Here is a 12,989-nt window from a genome sequence, read left to right as displayed (position 1 = left end):
ATGAGTGACCCAATGTCCTTTTCTGAAATATCCATCTCTCATCTAAATACACAAATTGAAATAATAAGTCTTCCTTGATTTTATTATATTATTAAAAATTGTATTCTTTTAAAAGCTATGTCTGGAAGTTTCATTAGACCTCTTCATGGATTACCTTTACATCATTTAAATCGTATATTAATCAAAGATGTTTGGAGGGATGTACTACATCCCTCAAAGAGCTGCCTATCTCAAAGCTTTCTATGGATACTTTCCAGACTAATAATTTCCTCCGAAACAATTGTATTAAATTATGTTATATTGAAAAAACTACTCACTATTTTTATACATTTTATATATTTGATCCCTGATAGAGCTATCATCGAGCTGATATTGATTCGTCACCCGCTTCGTATGAGGACTATTTATTTTTCTATTAGGTGAATCCAATAGTATATTTTTCGTTCGTGTTCGAGTTCTGTTTTGTCTGGCTTTGGCATTTTGAAGTAATAATAAGCAGCGATTTGAAATTTATAGGAACAAGCAACATTGCATCTCTTCTTAACTATAATAATATGAGGAGTTTCCTTCTCTGTCTATATTGTCTAATTCTAAAACGAAGTTACAAATTACGGCAGATAATACATTAAACACCTGGATGATGTGAGTGCACTGTAATTTTGAATATACTATAGATCACTACGCTATTGGTCAATGAAGTACACCTTAACTGATATAGTCTAGTCAAAGTTATTTTGTACATACGTCATCTAAATTTGTGACGTCAAAACATCGCAATCTTACCGCATGACCTCTGAGTTTTAGTACAGTTTAGCTTTGACATTGAACAAAATCATAATATAAATAAAATAATTGAACAAAAATGTTATCATATATATTTTATTTTAATATTATAGTACATCTGAAAACTACAGTTAATTTTATAGCCACAATAGTTTACCCGTTCGAACTAATCAGTCTCTTTTTAACTAGAATAAAATGAGAAGAAAAATATTGTCTGATTCTGAAACGAATTTACAAATTGCTGCAGGCAATACATTAAACATTTTGATGACGTATGTACAAAAAAACTTTGAATAGACTATAGTTCGAATTGCTAGACGAAGTGTAAAATCGTCGATTCCTTTATCGTATGCAGCCTACATGTTTCTTACAAAACATTGAACGATAGTCTTGGAGATTAAATTTGTTTCAAAAATGTGTTAAAAAAAAGTCATAACCTAAAAATTAAAAAGACACATTGAATTTTACAGTCACGCGGACGGTAGTATCAAATTTTGGGACGCCAGCGCCGGTACTCTCCAAGTACTGTACAAACTAAAGACCGCCAAGGTGTTCGAAAAACCGAAAACCAGGTCGGTGGACGCGGACGACGATCCCTTCGCCATCCACCTGATCTCCCTCTGCCCCGAATCAAGGAAATTGTGCGTGGCCGGCGCCTCCAGTCACGTTATTCTGTTCACGTACAAGAAAACGGAGAGTAATGACGAGGTAAGTAAATGCTCGCTTTCCGCTAACACGATCTAAAGTATATTTCAATTTCCTGCACGCTAGAACGTTACCTATTGTATTATTCAATACTTGATTAAACTGCCACTATGTAGTGTGTAGTACGTGGTGAATTCAGCTAAGAGTAAAACCAAAGAAAAGACAAGAGAACCCGAAATATAATTATTTTGATTATATCGATTAAATCCTAACAGTCAATTAAAAAGTCTCCGGTCAGTAGGATATCCTCATAGATTATTAATGAGTGTTAACGTAGAGCTTCTTCATCTTGACTCTCTCAAAAGTCGAAACCTATAAATCGTGTTTTAATCTTGTAGATCAGCATATATTAATAATTATGAGTATAAAACATATTAGGCATGATACTTAATTATGCAATTTTATGTATTTAATAGTAATTAAGTTTAATTTTAAGAAGCATATTTTATTACATTACATTACATTATGTTACGAACTGTCTAATTTAAAGTTTCTTTGACGAATTTTAAACATGTGGTTGCATATTGTTGTGCTTGGTAGACTTGTTGGTAATCATCATTTGTTGTACTTTTCTTCAAATTAAAATAAAAATACGATACTTCTTGTTGATCGTACTGTAGACATAATTCAAGCCTTTGACAAAGGCTGGCCTAATGGACTGGCATAAAAACTCAAAAAGATACTTTTTCACATACTCTCATCCTGCCTGAATAGAAGGAGTTTCATGATTAAATGTAATTATGAATGTTCTATTGCAATATAGCATAAAGCTACATGTACGTAGAGCTCTATGGCTCAACTCCCTCAGAGGCCGAAACCATTAAATCCTTTTTTTTCCATTACAATGTTATACAATTAAAAAATTGTCGTAATAAAAGAAATATCCATTTTACTGTGATATAATGTCTTAAAATATATTAATGTCTTTTTTTCCTTTCTGGTCAATTGTTACACTCTAACATGTTTTGAAACCGAAATACTGGACTCAGACTAATCCTTACCCTCTTGTTTCAATTGAGTATCATCATAGTTAACTCAAGCCTCATCCCTAGCGTACAATCGATTTTATCTTTCGAAAACATTCCAAATTTTGCTAAGGACATCTCATTCCAATGCACGGTCAATTAAAACCCAAAATTTAAGCCAAAAAGAATTACTAAGACGCTTTTAGAACCTAGCAACTCTATTCCTAACCTGGGCCAATTATTTTATTATTTTATTTTCAGCCAGAAGGCCCTCTAATTCCTTATAAGGGGAACATTAACTTATCCTCGATATTTAGAAGCGTCAAAATTTATTTATTATTGATCGACTCTTCCTTGTTCTCTATATTAAGGCTCATATCAGTGTACATTCCCTTCCTAGATTTCTAATATTATAATGCGCATTATACTTTCACTTTTTTTTCTTTTTATTTACTTATATAATTGCATAATTAGCTAACATAATTAATTCAATCTATTTAAAATAATATTGTAATTTAACAGGTTATGGTGTTAGAAATACCCATCGTTTATGAAGTCGTCGACGAAGAAATATCGCCGGATTGCCAGTTTTCTGGTCCCGGTAGTGCAGGTTCGACTAACAAACTAGACCTATTGGATTTAGACAATAAAAAAGTAAAGAGTAAATAAATTAATATGACAGTTAGACATGTGGCGCTTTTTGCAGGAAGGGCTCATGCTTAAGGTGAAACCCGGTAATCAAAAAAAGCAGCCTGGTTTCCAGGCACAGCTGGTTTGTTTAACGCCCTGGAACAATGGAGAACCACCGAGTCACATCACCTCTTTAACAATCAATAGCTCATATGGCTTGTGAGTAATAGATTTAAATAGTCTATATCAGATGCAAGAAAAATACTACTAAATAATAATACATATTGTATCCTTTTAAAACATCCTCACTGTTCTTGTATTTTTTAAATTAACGGTATTTTATATTAAGGGGTTGTACTAACTTAGTACCCGAAAAAACAAACTCTTTGGAAATCTTTTTCTCGGAAGCTACTCAATGAATTTAAATAACATTTTGAGACTTTATTGTATATAATTCTAGGTTTATTAAAATATTTTTGTTTAAATTAAAGTTTTGTTCTAAATTTAAAGATATAAAATGGTATTGTGATCTGAGATAAGTTATACACAATCGGTTCATCGTACACTAACAAATTATGTATGCCAATATGAACAAACAATTTCTTCCAAAAAATGTTTAACCATGGAATAACCATGCCAGGCACACTGCTATCAAACTGGGTGAGACCGGATGCTTTCTGAGATTTTCTTTAAGTTGATCACTGGCTAGTCGATAGGCTTAGTGTCAAGAAGCATGGCTGAGAACTAATGTTAAGCAGTTGATCCAGTCCAGATAAACCCTAGATGGTAAAAAGGGGACTTTAAAATGCAATATAAAAGTTGTCTAATAATAATAATAATAGTTTAGATCTATTTTTTATTCCCAATTTTTAAATATCACTCTTGAGTAACCTATGCATCATTTAAATCTATATAAATATCCAAGTTAATATGATCCCTTAAAACGTAAAATAACACAATTTGTTCCTTACTTACAATTTTTCTCAAAACTACGAAAAGTGCAATATTTATTCAATGATTAATTTTTAGAATGGCTTATGGAAATGAATCAGGTTTAGTGATCGTCGATATCGAGCAGAGGGTTTGCCTCCTGAACGTGGGCAGTCCGGACTTATACGGCGCTCAAGATCCCTATTCTAGAGTACCCAGAAGCCCCAAGAAAAACCAACTAGTCCCAGAGGGGATTCCTCAGGAAATCGAAAAACAACCGCGCAGCCCCAGCATAGACCAGGTCAGTGTTTAGTACACGCCAAATTAGAATAGTTGAAACTGAACGTACGGAGGGATATAATACAAAAGTCAAATCACATCGTTCTAACATATAGTTTAAACAATCCAAGAAAAAACGTAACTTAATAGAGTGAGCTAGATTAGTGGCACATTAAAACACCCAGATTTTGTTTTCCATTATTATTTCGCAAATTAACGATGAGTTGCACCTACCAACCTTGCAACTGTTTAGTTATGTTTTAATTTCAAATTATTTTTTGAGCTAGTGCAGCACAGAACACAAGTTATTATTCATCCCCCGTTCAACCCTGTTCTTTGCTACACTACAAAATCACCCAAACCTCAACAGATGGGGAGGTCGCCGGAATATCCGTTTAATTTCGGAGCGTGTCCTATACCAGTGGAACAGGCCCAAGAGGCCCTCGAAGACGAGAAAGAGTCCATCCCGATACCGATGCTGGCCATGAGGAGGAAATCGTCCACGTGGAAAGGTCTGAAGCGTCAGCTGAGCAAGGTCGATTTGAAATTGAAGAACCCGTTGAAGGAGAAACGGCACAGTATCTTCTATTCTGGCGTGTTGCCTGGCAATGAACTGATTGATAACTTGGAGGAGCAGGAGAACGGCAGTTCACCAGAGTCCGATGAAAATACAGTGGTTAGTAAGATGATTCGTTGGGGGTTACTAATTGTATCACTAACTAATACTAAAATTAATTGCTTAATAAATAATTTTTTTAAATCACAATCAACTATATATTTTTATATAATGAAGATTTTGGGAAATCATCGTTAAAGAGTTGCTATAATGTATTACAAGCAAATTACTTTTTCGCAAGATCATCTTTTTTAATTAACGTGTTTTCAGAAGGAACCATCCATCATCTGTAACGCTCGTTAAATATTTTTTTTACCTTTACGAAATATGCTTTAGTCATATATGTATCATTAAAACTTTTCCGAAGTTCATTCAAACGGATCACCAGTATTAAAAGTTCCGTATGTAGTTTATTCGCATTCCCTATTTCATTTAAATGGCAATTGGCTGAAAAGTTCCTGGTCTAAACCCATGGTATATCTCAAAAGTTTCCAATATTTTTTTAGATAATTTATTATGACCAATAATGACAGTAGAATAAGTACAGTACCCTCATGAACTTTTACGTTACTTGGAAAAGAATAGATAGCACTATTCTTTAGCTAACAATACTTTCTTTCTCAACCTCTGGCCATAACCTATTAGTCTTTGTTTCAACAATAACTCCTACAGAATTATTTTTATTTAATTAAAAATATCTGGCAAATGTTGGGTATTTACAAGTAATCTACAACTTTAATTTATGTACTGTTATCGTCAAGGAGTGATGTATGACCTAAAACTCTAAAACTCTTGTATTGATGCAACAAGTCTAAATTTTCTTAATTTCTAGCATTCAACTCAATTCAATGATTGATTTTCCAGGCAGACTGATGCCATTATATTTATTGAGCCATTTATTTACTTCAATTAATTTTTTTAAATTCAAAGACCATTATTTAACCACCATAAAAAGTTCATTTTCCCCATTCTTTTATATTGACTATATCAAAATTAGTGTCTTACATGTCATAACCATTAGGTACTTGCATATATTCTAATCAAGCAAGCCATGCCCCACCGATCTGAAAAAAGTGGCAGCCAGAAGGTGCTGTATCTGATGACTTCTCATTCAGCTTTCACAGCTCTTGTAACAAGGCTTTATAGCTATGAATATTCCGCATATAATTCTATTGGTTTCGATGTGGATGACTTCCTGAAGTAACCCATGATTTTTTTGCGCTTGGGATTTTCGTTGTTGATCCACTTTTCATCAACAGTCACAATAGGTCACAGCAAACTCTACAACACAGCGATGTTGAAACGGTTCGAAATGGAATTATTAGTCAATTCGTATGACATTTTCTCCTTTTTTGGATCTTTCTTATCGTATGTAAACATCTAGAAACAGTTGATTCATCAATTTGTAAATTTTTTAAAAGTTTTTTGAGAGTTTCAGCTGAGTTTTCATTCAATAAGTCTGCAATATGCAAGCACCTAATATATATTTAATGAGCAATATGCAAGTGAAATTTTGACAATAACATCGCTAATTACTCGAGCAAATATTTTAAGGGTTTTTGATGGATGAGCTACTTATATAATAGGCCAAGGACTTTTAAGCTAATATATTAAATAATGTAGTAAACCAATTTTAAAAGGTCCCAAAACAAATTATTATTAAGTTTTAAAGTTCATTACATTTTGTTTAAAACTTATTCATAAAGATTTAAACAGTGTTAAAAAGAACATTTAACATTATTTATTAAGATCTTGAATATATTTTTTATCTTGCCCAATTTAATATAATCTTTGGATTTAAAAGTTTATTGCCAAAAATCTGTATTTTGGTTAGAACCCTAGAAATTAAAATACATACATCCAAATACTTTATAATGATAACAATTAGTAACCCCTAAACATGCTAGGTGGACCCATACGGTCGAGTGAAAAGCCCAACAAACATACAAGACCACGTACCCAGCGAGCTATCCTCGGGTCAAATGTCGCCCGAAGTATACGACCCGGTAGAAACTGTTCTTCTCGCTCCCGATCCTCCAGGTAGCAGGAAAATGAGTTTCGCCATTCGCCCGGATAACCTAGACCTAGATGAAGACGGCGCGGCGCCAGTGCGTCCCCCTCGAGGGCAGAAGAAGAAAAATTCCCAGTCGAAACGCGACGGGGAACGATTCCTGCCCGTGCCGAACGTTAAAATGTTGAAAGGCGACGGTATGGTAGTTAGGGACCTGCGAGACAAAGAGGACTGTCTAATAAGTCCACCAGGATCCTTCACCGGCAACTTAATGAGGCGTTTCAGTAAGTTTTAACTCGGGTTTGAGGGAATTAGGAGGTTTCTCGGTGATATTTTTCGCCTTGGGTTTTGTAGGGAGGTTTTTATGCGTGTTGGTGTTGGTTAGATTTTTTCGAAATAATGTCGTGTCTGTTTACTGAAGTTCGGTTTACGTCTATTTTGTGTCACCAGCAGCAGAGACGCCATTATTTCAAGAATTAGAAGTGTGTATAACATGAGACTATTATATATTTAAAAATAGACTGATTTCAATTTACACGTCTCAAGTTATAAATACATCGGTTAGTTTTGGGAGAATTTATTAACTTATTCTGATTTTGGTTTATATTTCAGATAGTTACAGTAATTTATAATCTAATTTTATTAACTTAATTTAGAAATGGGAGTTATTTAATTATTTTACGTTAAAATATTTTTCTTGATTACTCGTAATAATATATATAATACCAGAACTGTCTTTTATATCTCGAGGTTGATTTTGTTTTAATATATTGCTCACGAAACACAAGTTCAACACATTTATTTCACTCTCATCTTTGAATAACCTCCAAATAATATGAAGCAGCAACCATCTCAGATACTTAAAAGATTATCATCATAATTTAATCTTGATATATTGGCCACCCGATGTGTTAAATATTTAACATTTTTTTAATTCCATAATAGCCAAATATGTATGCAACATTGAACATATGCTGGTCCCATTATTCTCTAGAGGTACATTAATATCATAGTAAGTCCATCAATGTTTACTGGAGAGGTCACCGATTTTCGACGTTCACGAACATCGACCTAACTTCGAAGCAAACTGGACGAAATGAAATGGGAGAGATGACAGATTCATTAAAAGTATTTGAATTAATTTCATCGCTGTAAATTTCATACCTCTGGAAATGATATTTTTGACAAATATGATTGTTTCAATAAAAATTATCAAACTTCCTTAAAGAAGCATCAGTTTTCAAATGGCAATAATAATTTTAGTGCAATCCCGAAATATAAAAGGCGGACGTCTTTTAAATAAAGTATTATTTTGAAAATCTCAATATGTATAACAAGAAATTCAATAAAGCAAAATGTATAATGTATAAAGATATTAACCAATTAATAGAACTTTAATAAAAGTGACAAATAATTATTCACTATTTAAAATTGCAACATGAGAAATATTTTTAAAAAACTTCAAAATAAATTCACTGAATTAAATAAAAGAACAATATCAATAAGCTAACAAATAAAAATTTACAATACTTTTCACTCAAATAGATTATTGTATGAAACATTTTTTACTTATTAATTTCAACATTACCTAAATTAGTTTCCGAACCGGAAGAATAAAAGAAAAAGAATTTTCTCTTTCTTAAAAAAGGTTAGTTTAAATCTACCCTTACTGATGTTCAGATGTGAGCTAAAACTTATTTTCAATAAATCTTGAGATGAGAATATTAGTTTTAAAATTATATCGCCGTATATTAATAGATCTGCTTCTACTAGATGGGATAATATTTTAACGTCATTAAAAACTTATTGGACTTATTTTGACTAATAACAATTTATTAACTATAACAGATATTTTAATTTGACATGGACTTTATCTAATAAAACAAAACAGGAAAGGAATAATGCAAAAAATCACGTGAAATAAGAATACCAATACAAACATTACTATTACCTATAAAAACATTACTAAATATTAGAAGTAATTTATTATCTAAAGTAAACTAACTGACTTTCAAAACAGTCTGGGAATAATTTAAAAAATAATATGAAACAAAAATAGTAATATAAAGATTATTAAATATTACAAATAATTTGATTTCTAAAGCACCAAGTTATGCTGCACGAAAAGAAAAATTATAAAAGGTATAGTTTCCCAATTTATTGTTACATTATTAATTTAAACTCTTCATAACAACTAAAATGCATCTTTACACTAGTAATATCAACATTAAAACAGTGAATAAAACTAAATAGATAATAATAAAAATTAAATAAAGCTAGAAACTTCTCAGAATGTTGAAATTCGATGTAGTACATTTTCAAACTTTCATCGCATCCCCGTAGAAACTTTTAAGAACAAACTTACTGTAACTATCTGCAATATTATCTAGCAGTGCTTGTCTAAACACCGATTTTTTGGCAAACTCTGACAATTTTAGACTGGAATGGGCCGTTACAGCTCTTAGATTTTTTCTAATTAATGAGTAGATTGCGAAACCAAAGGTCTTTACCTCATTCCCCAACCCACACACGTTTAATTGTTTTATTCCTCTTTTTGTTACGTATTCGCGTTTTTTTGTGCCTTTTCTTTGTCCGTTTCGCTTATGTCCCTGCTTAATTTTCCTACGTTTGCTTTTGTTGTTTTCGTTCGAATATTTTTTTTTTCATATATATTTCACCCCGTACTTTCAATTGGAATAGGGTATTTGAGGAGGGGTGTGCCATGTGGGGTAATTAAATCATTTTAATTATCTGATGTACAAATAATTTAGTCATAAGAAAATGCTATTATTAGAAGAACATTATAGTAAAATGAATGTCTGTATTTTTTTTAACAAATGAATTATAAATTACAATATTTTATCGTTTTGTGTAATCAATACGTTGCGAGAATTATTCAGACAAAAAATATTACCAACTTTGTTCGTGGCATTTCTGGCCGTACACAGCTTGCCAGAAAAGTTTACAGTTTTCCTTAAATATATAGCTTTGACATTTTGTGAAACACACGTCTAGAATCGTAACAGTTTCTAATTTCGATTTGAAATTTATAATATTTATTATGGAATAAAATTTATGTTATTTTAATATATTTTATTTGTTAATTATTAGAATTATTTTATATTTTTGTTATGAATAAATGTTACTACAGCATTTTTTCAAAATTAATAAAATATAGGTTATAATTGGTTCGATAAGTTTTAATTAATTTAATTAAGTTTTGATACTTAATTTTAAATCAAAAAAACCTTTATACATATATTCCAACTTAATTGGGGTTTATTAGAAAATCGATACTTTTTAAAATATTTGTAATATTAGGGATGCTGAAAAAACATTTTTCAAATATTAATTTTACCGGTATGTTTCGATGTTTTTTTTTGGAAAAACATCGCTTTTTTTCAATATAATGTTCTTCAACTTTAGTGCAATTATTCTAACGAGCTTCCACTTTATATCTCTCACGAATAAATTTTCTTGATTTAAAAAGTGTCGGAAATCAGAAAGAACTAAATCTGGCGAATGAGCGTGGGTTTAAAACAATTCGTACTTCAAATAACTAATTTTAAGGATAATTTTTTGAGTTGTGTGAGATTGTTGATGATTACAAACATATTTTTTCTTCTGTATACTGGATCTTTTTTCACGAATTAGTCGGAAATGATGAGTTTGTTATTTTAATGGATATAACTCATGAACAAAATTCCTTTAAATCCCAAAAAAATCTGATACGAACACTTTCTTGAACGGATTTCTTTGATTAGAATCGCATTGTTACCTTCATAGTGATGAAACAACTCTCAAAATTATTTTAACTCTGCCTATGCGATCGATATTCGAATGTGTTATAAAGGATAAGCTATTTAAATGACGTAATTTGTTAATTCTGCGTAGGGATAGACAAAGTATCGATATATCGATATTTATCGATATCAATATTTTTCGGCCGACATATCAATATTTTTTGTCGATATTTTTTGATATACATTCAAAAAAATATCGATAGTTGTGAAAGAAGGAATATTGTTAAAATCGTCGATATTGTTAAAAATAATTACCGATATGTTGTTCGAAGTTGGCCGATATATCGATATTGTTTTAAAATATCGATATACCTAAAATGTCCCTAGTTCTGTAATTAACGAATAAATGGTACTCTGCAATCTTTAAATAATAAAATCTAGTAAAGAAAGGTGTTTGAAAACATCAGGCATTCTACGTTTTTTCCCTATTGTTTCAAGATATTTACTCCATAAACCATTATTTGTACATCTGATAATGAATAATTTATGAACTATCCCGTTGATTATAAAAAATTAAAATTTTCTATTTATGTATTAAATGATAAGATACATGAGAATTACGGCCGTATTATCATAGGCATGTTAAAATTGCAAGTCACTAATACCGAACCCCGACACACCCTTATAATCTCAACCGTAAATCAGCATATATTCTAATAAATCTAGCTAGATGTCAAGAAAATTATTAACCAACTGGACGACCCTTCGATTTATATGATCGTAATTTTTGGCGTTGCTCTAGAACCGGACTAGGGGTGCTTTTTGACTTTGTCAGGGTTGGATGTCGTCGGGAGGTCCCACGACCGGATGCTTTGCCATTGCTGGTCTCGTTCTATGGGGTAGGATTGCGTAAAGGAATTTATTAGAAACCAAATGATATTGCGTAGAAATTTATCATGAATAGGGTTAACAGCAACAAACGCTCTATTATTATTTTCATTATTTATTATACGTATTAAGTTAAACTAAAAATATACTAGATTGACTGAAGATTAAGTTTAGTCTCATTTAAAAATCTTTGAAAAAACGTCAGTCGTTGTCATGGCTCTTTTGATATCAGTAGTGGCAGATCCAGATTTTTGGTATGGAAAGTGTTTAACCTCGATATCAAGTTTAATCTACGCAGAAGAACTTTTCTTTAACAACTTTTCATGTCAGCAGAAGTCGTATTAATACTCAAATATTTGATTTGTGACAATAAAACAACGAGACTGATACTACAACTATCTCAACTATCTCTTCAATACCTCGCGTGTCTCTCAATAATATGATATTCATAATAAGCAAGAGTTTCAAATAATAGGTCAATTGAAAAGTCCCCGGCCTACCATAGTAAAACACATTTTTTTTGGCAAAATTAGTTTTTTTTATTCAACATAATTCCCTTCAAAGGTGATACACTGAATATAAACGATAATTTTACTGTTTAGCAAGTAATTCATATTGCACATAAATATGGAATAATAAATGAAGTAATACATGTTTGTATATTAAAACATAGAATATATGAATAAGACAATTTCGAAATTGATACTTGACTTTAACATTTATATTAAAACAATTAGAAACACAATTAGCTAATTTATTTTTTACAGTTTAAAAATGTATTAATATTAAAGGAATATATTTACAGTCATTAAATTAACTATTGGTTTCAAAACTTAGGTCTATAAAGTAAATAATCAAAATAATTGATGGAATGTTGAAAGAATCATGTCATACAGTCACATATCTTATTACATTAATCTCATAATAATTCTTAATTTATTCTAATTGCCCTATGTATCCTATTTATGCAAATTATGTAGTCAGTTTAATTTTAGCTGCTGCATATTTTCATTACTTCATTTGTGTATTCATATAGTTCTTATCTTTCATATTTCTGGCCTAATATATTATATGCAATATTGGGTTCAGAATTTCTCTCATCTGTTCTTTGTTCACCCTACATCAAATTAAATGAAAATCTGATTTCGAAATTCTAAATTTATTATAAACTAAGAGGACAGATTATTCTTCTTATTCTTGAATTTTGTTAATCTATGTTGGGATGAAATTTTCGCATTTGTCAGGTTTTTCTTTCACAGCTGCATATTCCTGCCTGATAGACGGACACATTAATTTGTTTTCTCTAAATGTAAAATATAATTTTACATGATCATACTATTCTTAATCGTTTATTAACCAAATTTGCTATAACTCTAATAATTTCATCAATACGTAAAATTTAGAGATTTGTCTTGAAATGAATACAGTGGTGTTATGGA

General features: G+C 31.1%; 1 protein-coding gene across 4 annotated transcripts in view; it reads left to right on the top strand.

Moving 5' to 3' along the window:
- Tomosyn (syntaxin-binding protein tomosyn) overlaps positions 1 to 12,989 on the top strand; it is a 360,116-nt gene that overhangs the window by 328,923 nt on the left and 18,204 nt on the right. For 2 of the 4 annotated variants that reach the window (XM_076402718.1, XM_076402719.1), the window contains 6 exons: positions 1,254 to 1,491; positions 2,976 to 3,107; positions 3,160 to 3,302; positions 4,113 to 4,314; positions 4,663 to 4,968; positions 6,816 to 7,205. In XM_076402718.1, coding sequence (XP_076258833.1) covers positions 1,254 to 1,491; positions 2,976 to 3,107; positions 3,160 to 3,302; positions 4,113 to 4,314; positions 4,663 to 4,968; positions 6,816 to 7,205 — 1,411 coding nt within the window. The remainder of the gene's footprint in view (positions 1 to 1,253; positions 1,492 to 2,975; positions 3,108 to 3,159; positions 3,303 to 4,112; positions 4,315 to 4,662; positions 4,969 to 6,815; positions 7,206 to 12,989) is intronic. The other 2 variants (XM_076402721.1, XM_076402722.1) reach the window with 2 other exon arrangements.

Source organism: Rhynchophorus ferrugineus, unplaced genomic scaffold (assembly GCF_030347505.1).
Source record: "Rhynchophorus ferrugineus isolate W39M unplaced genomic scaffold, kcgeb_rfMv2 rfM4, whole genome shotgun sequence".
NCBI lineage: Eukaryota > Metazoa > Arthropoda > Insecta > Coleoptera > Curculionidae > Rhynchophorus > Rhynchophorus ferrugineus.
The sequence above is the reverse complement of the archived record's forward strand: the minus strand, read 5'-3'. Positions and strand labels throughout refer to the sequence as shown.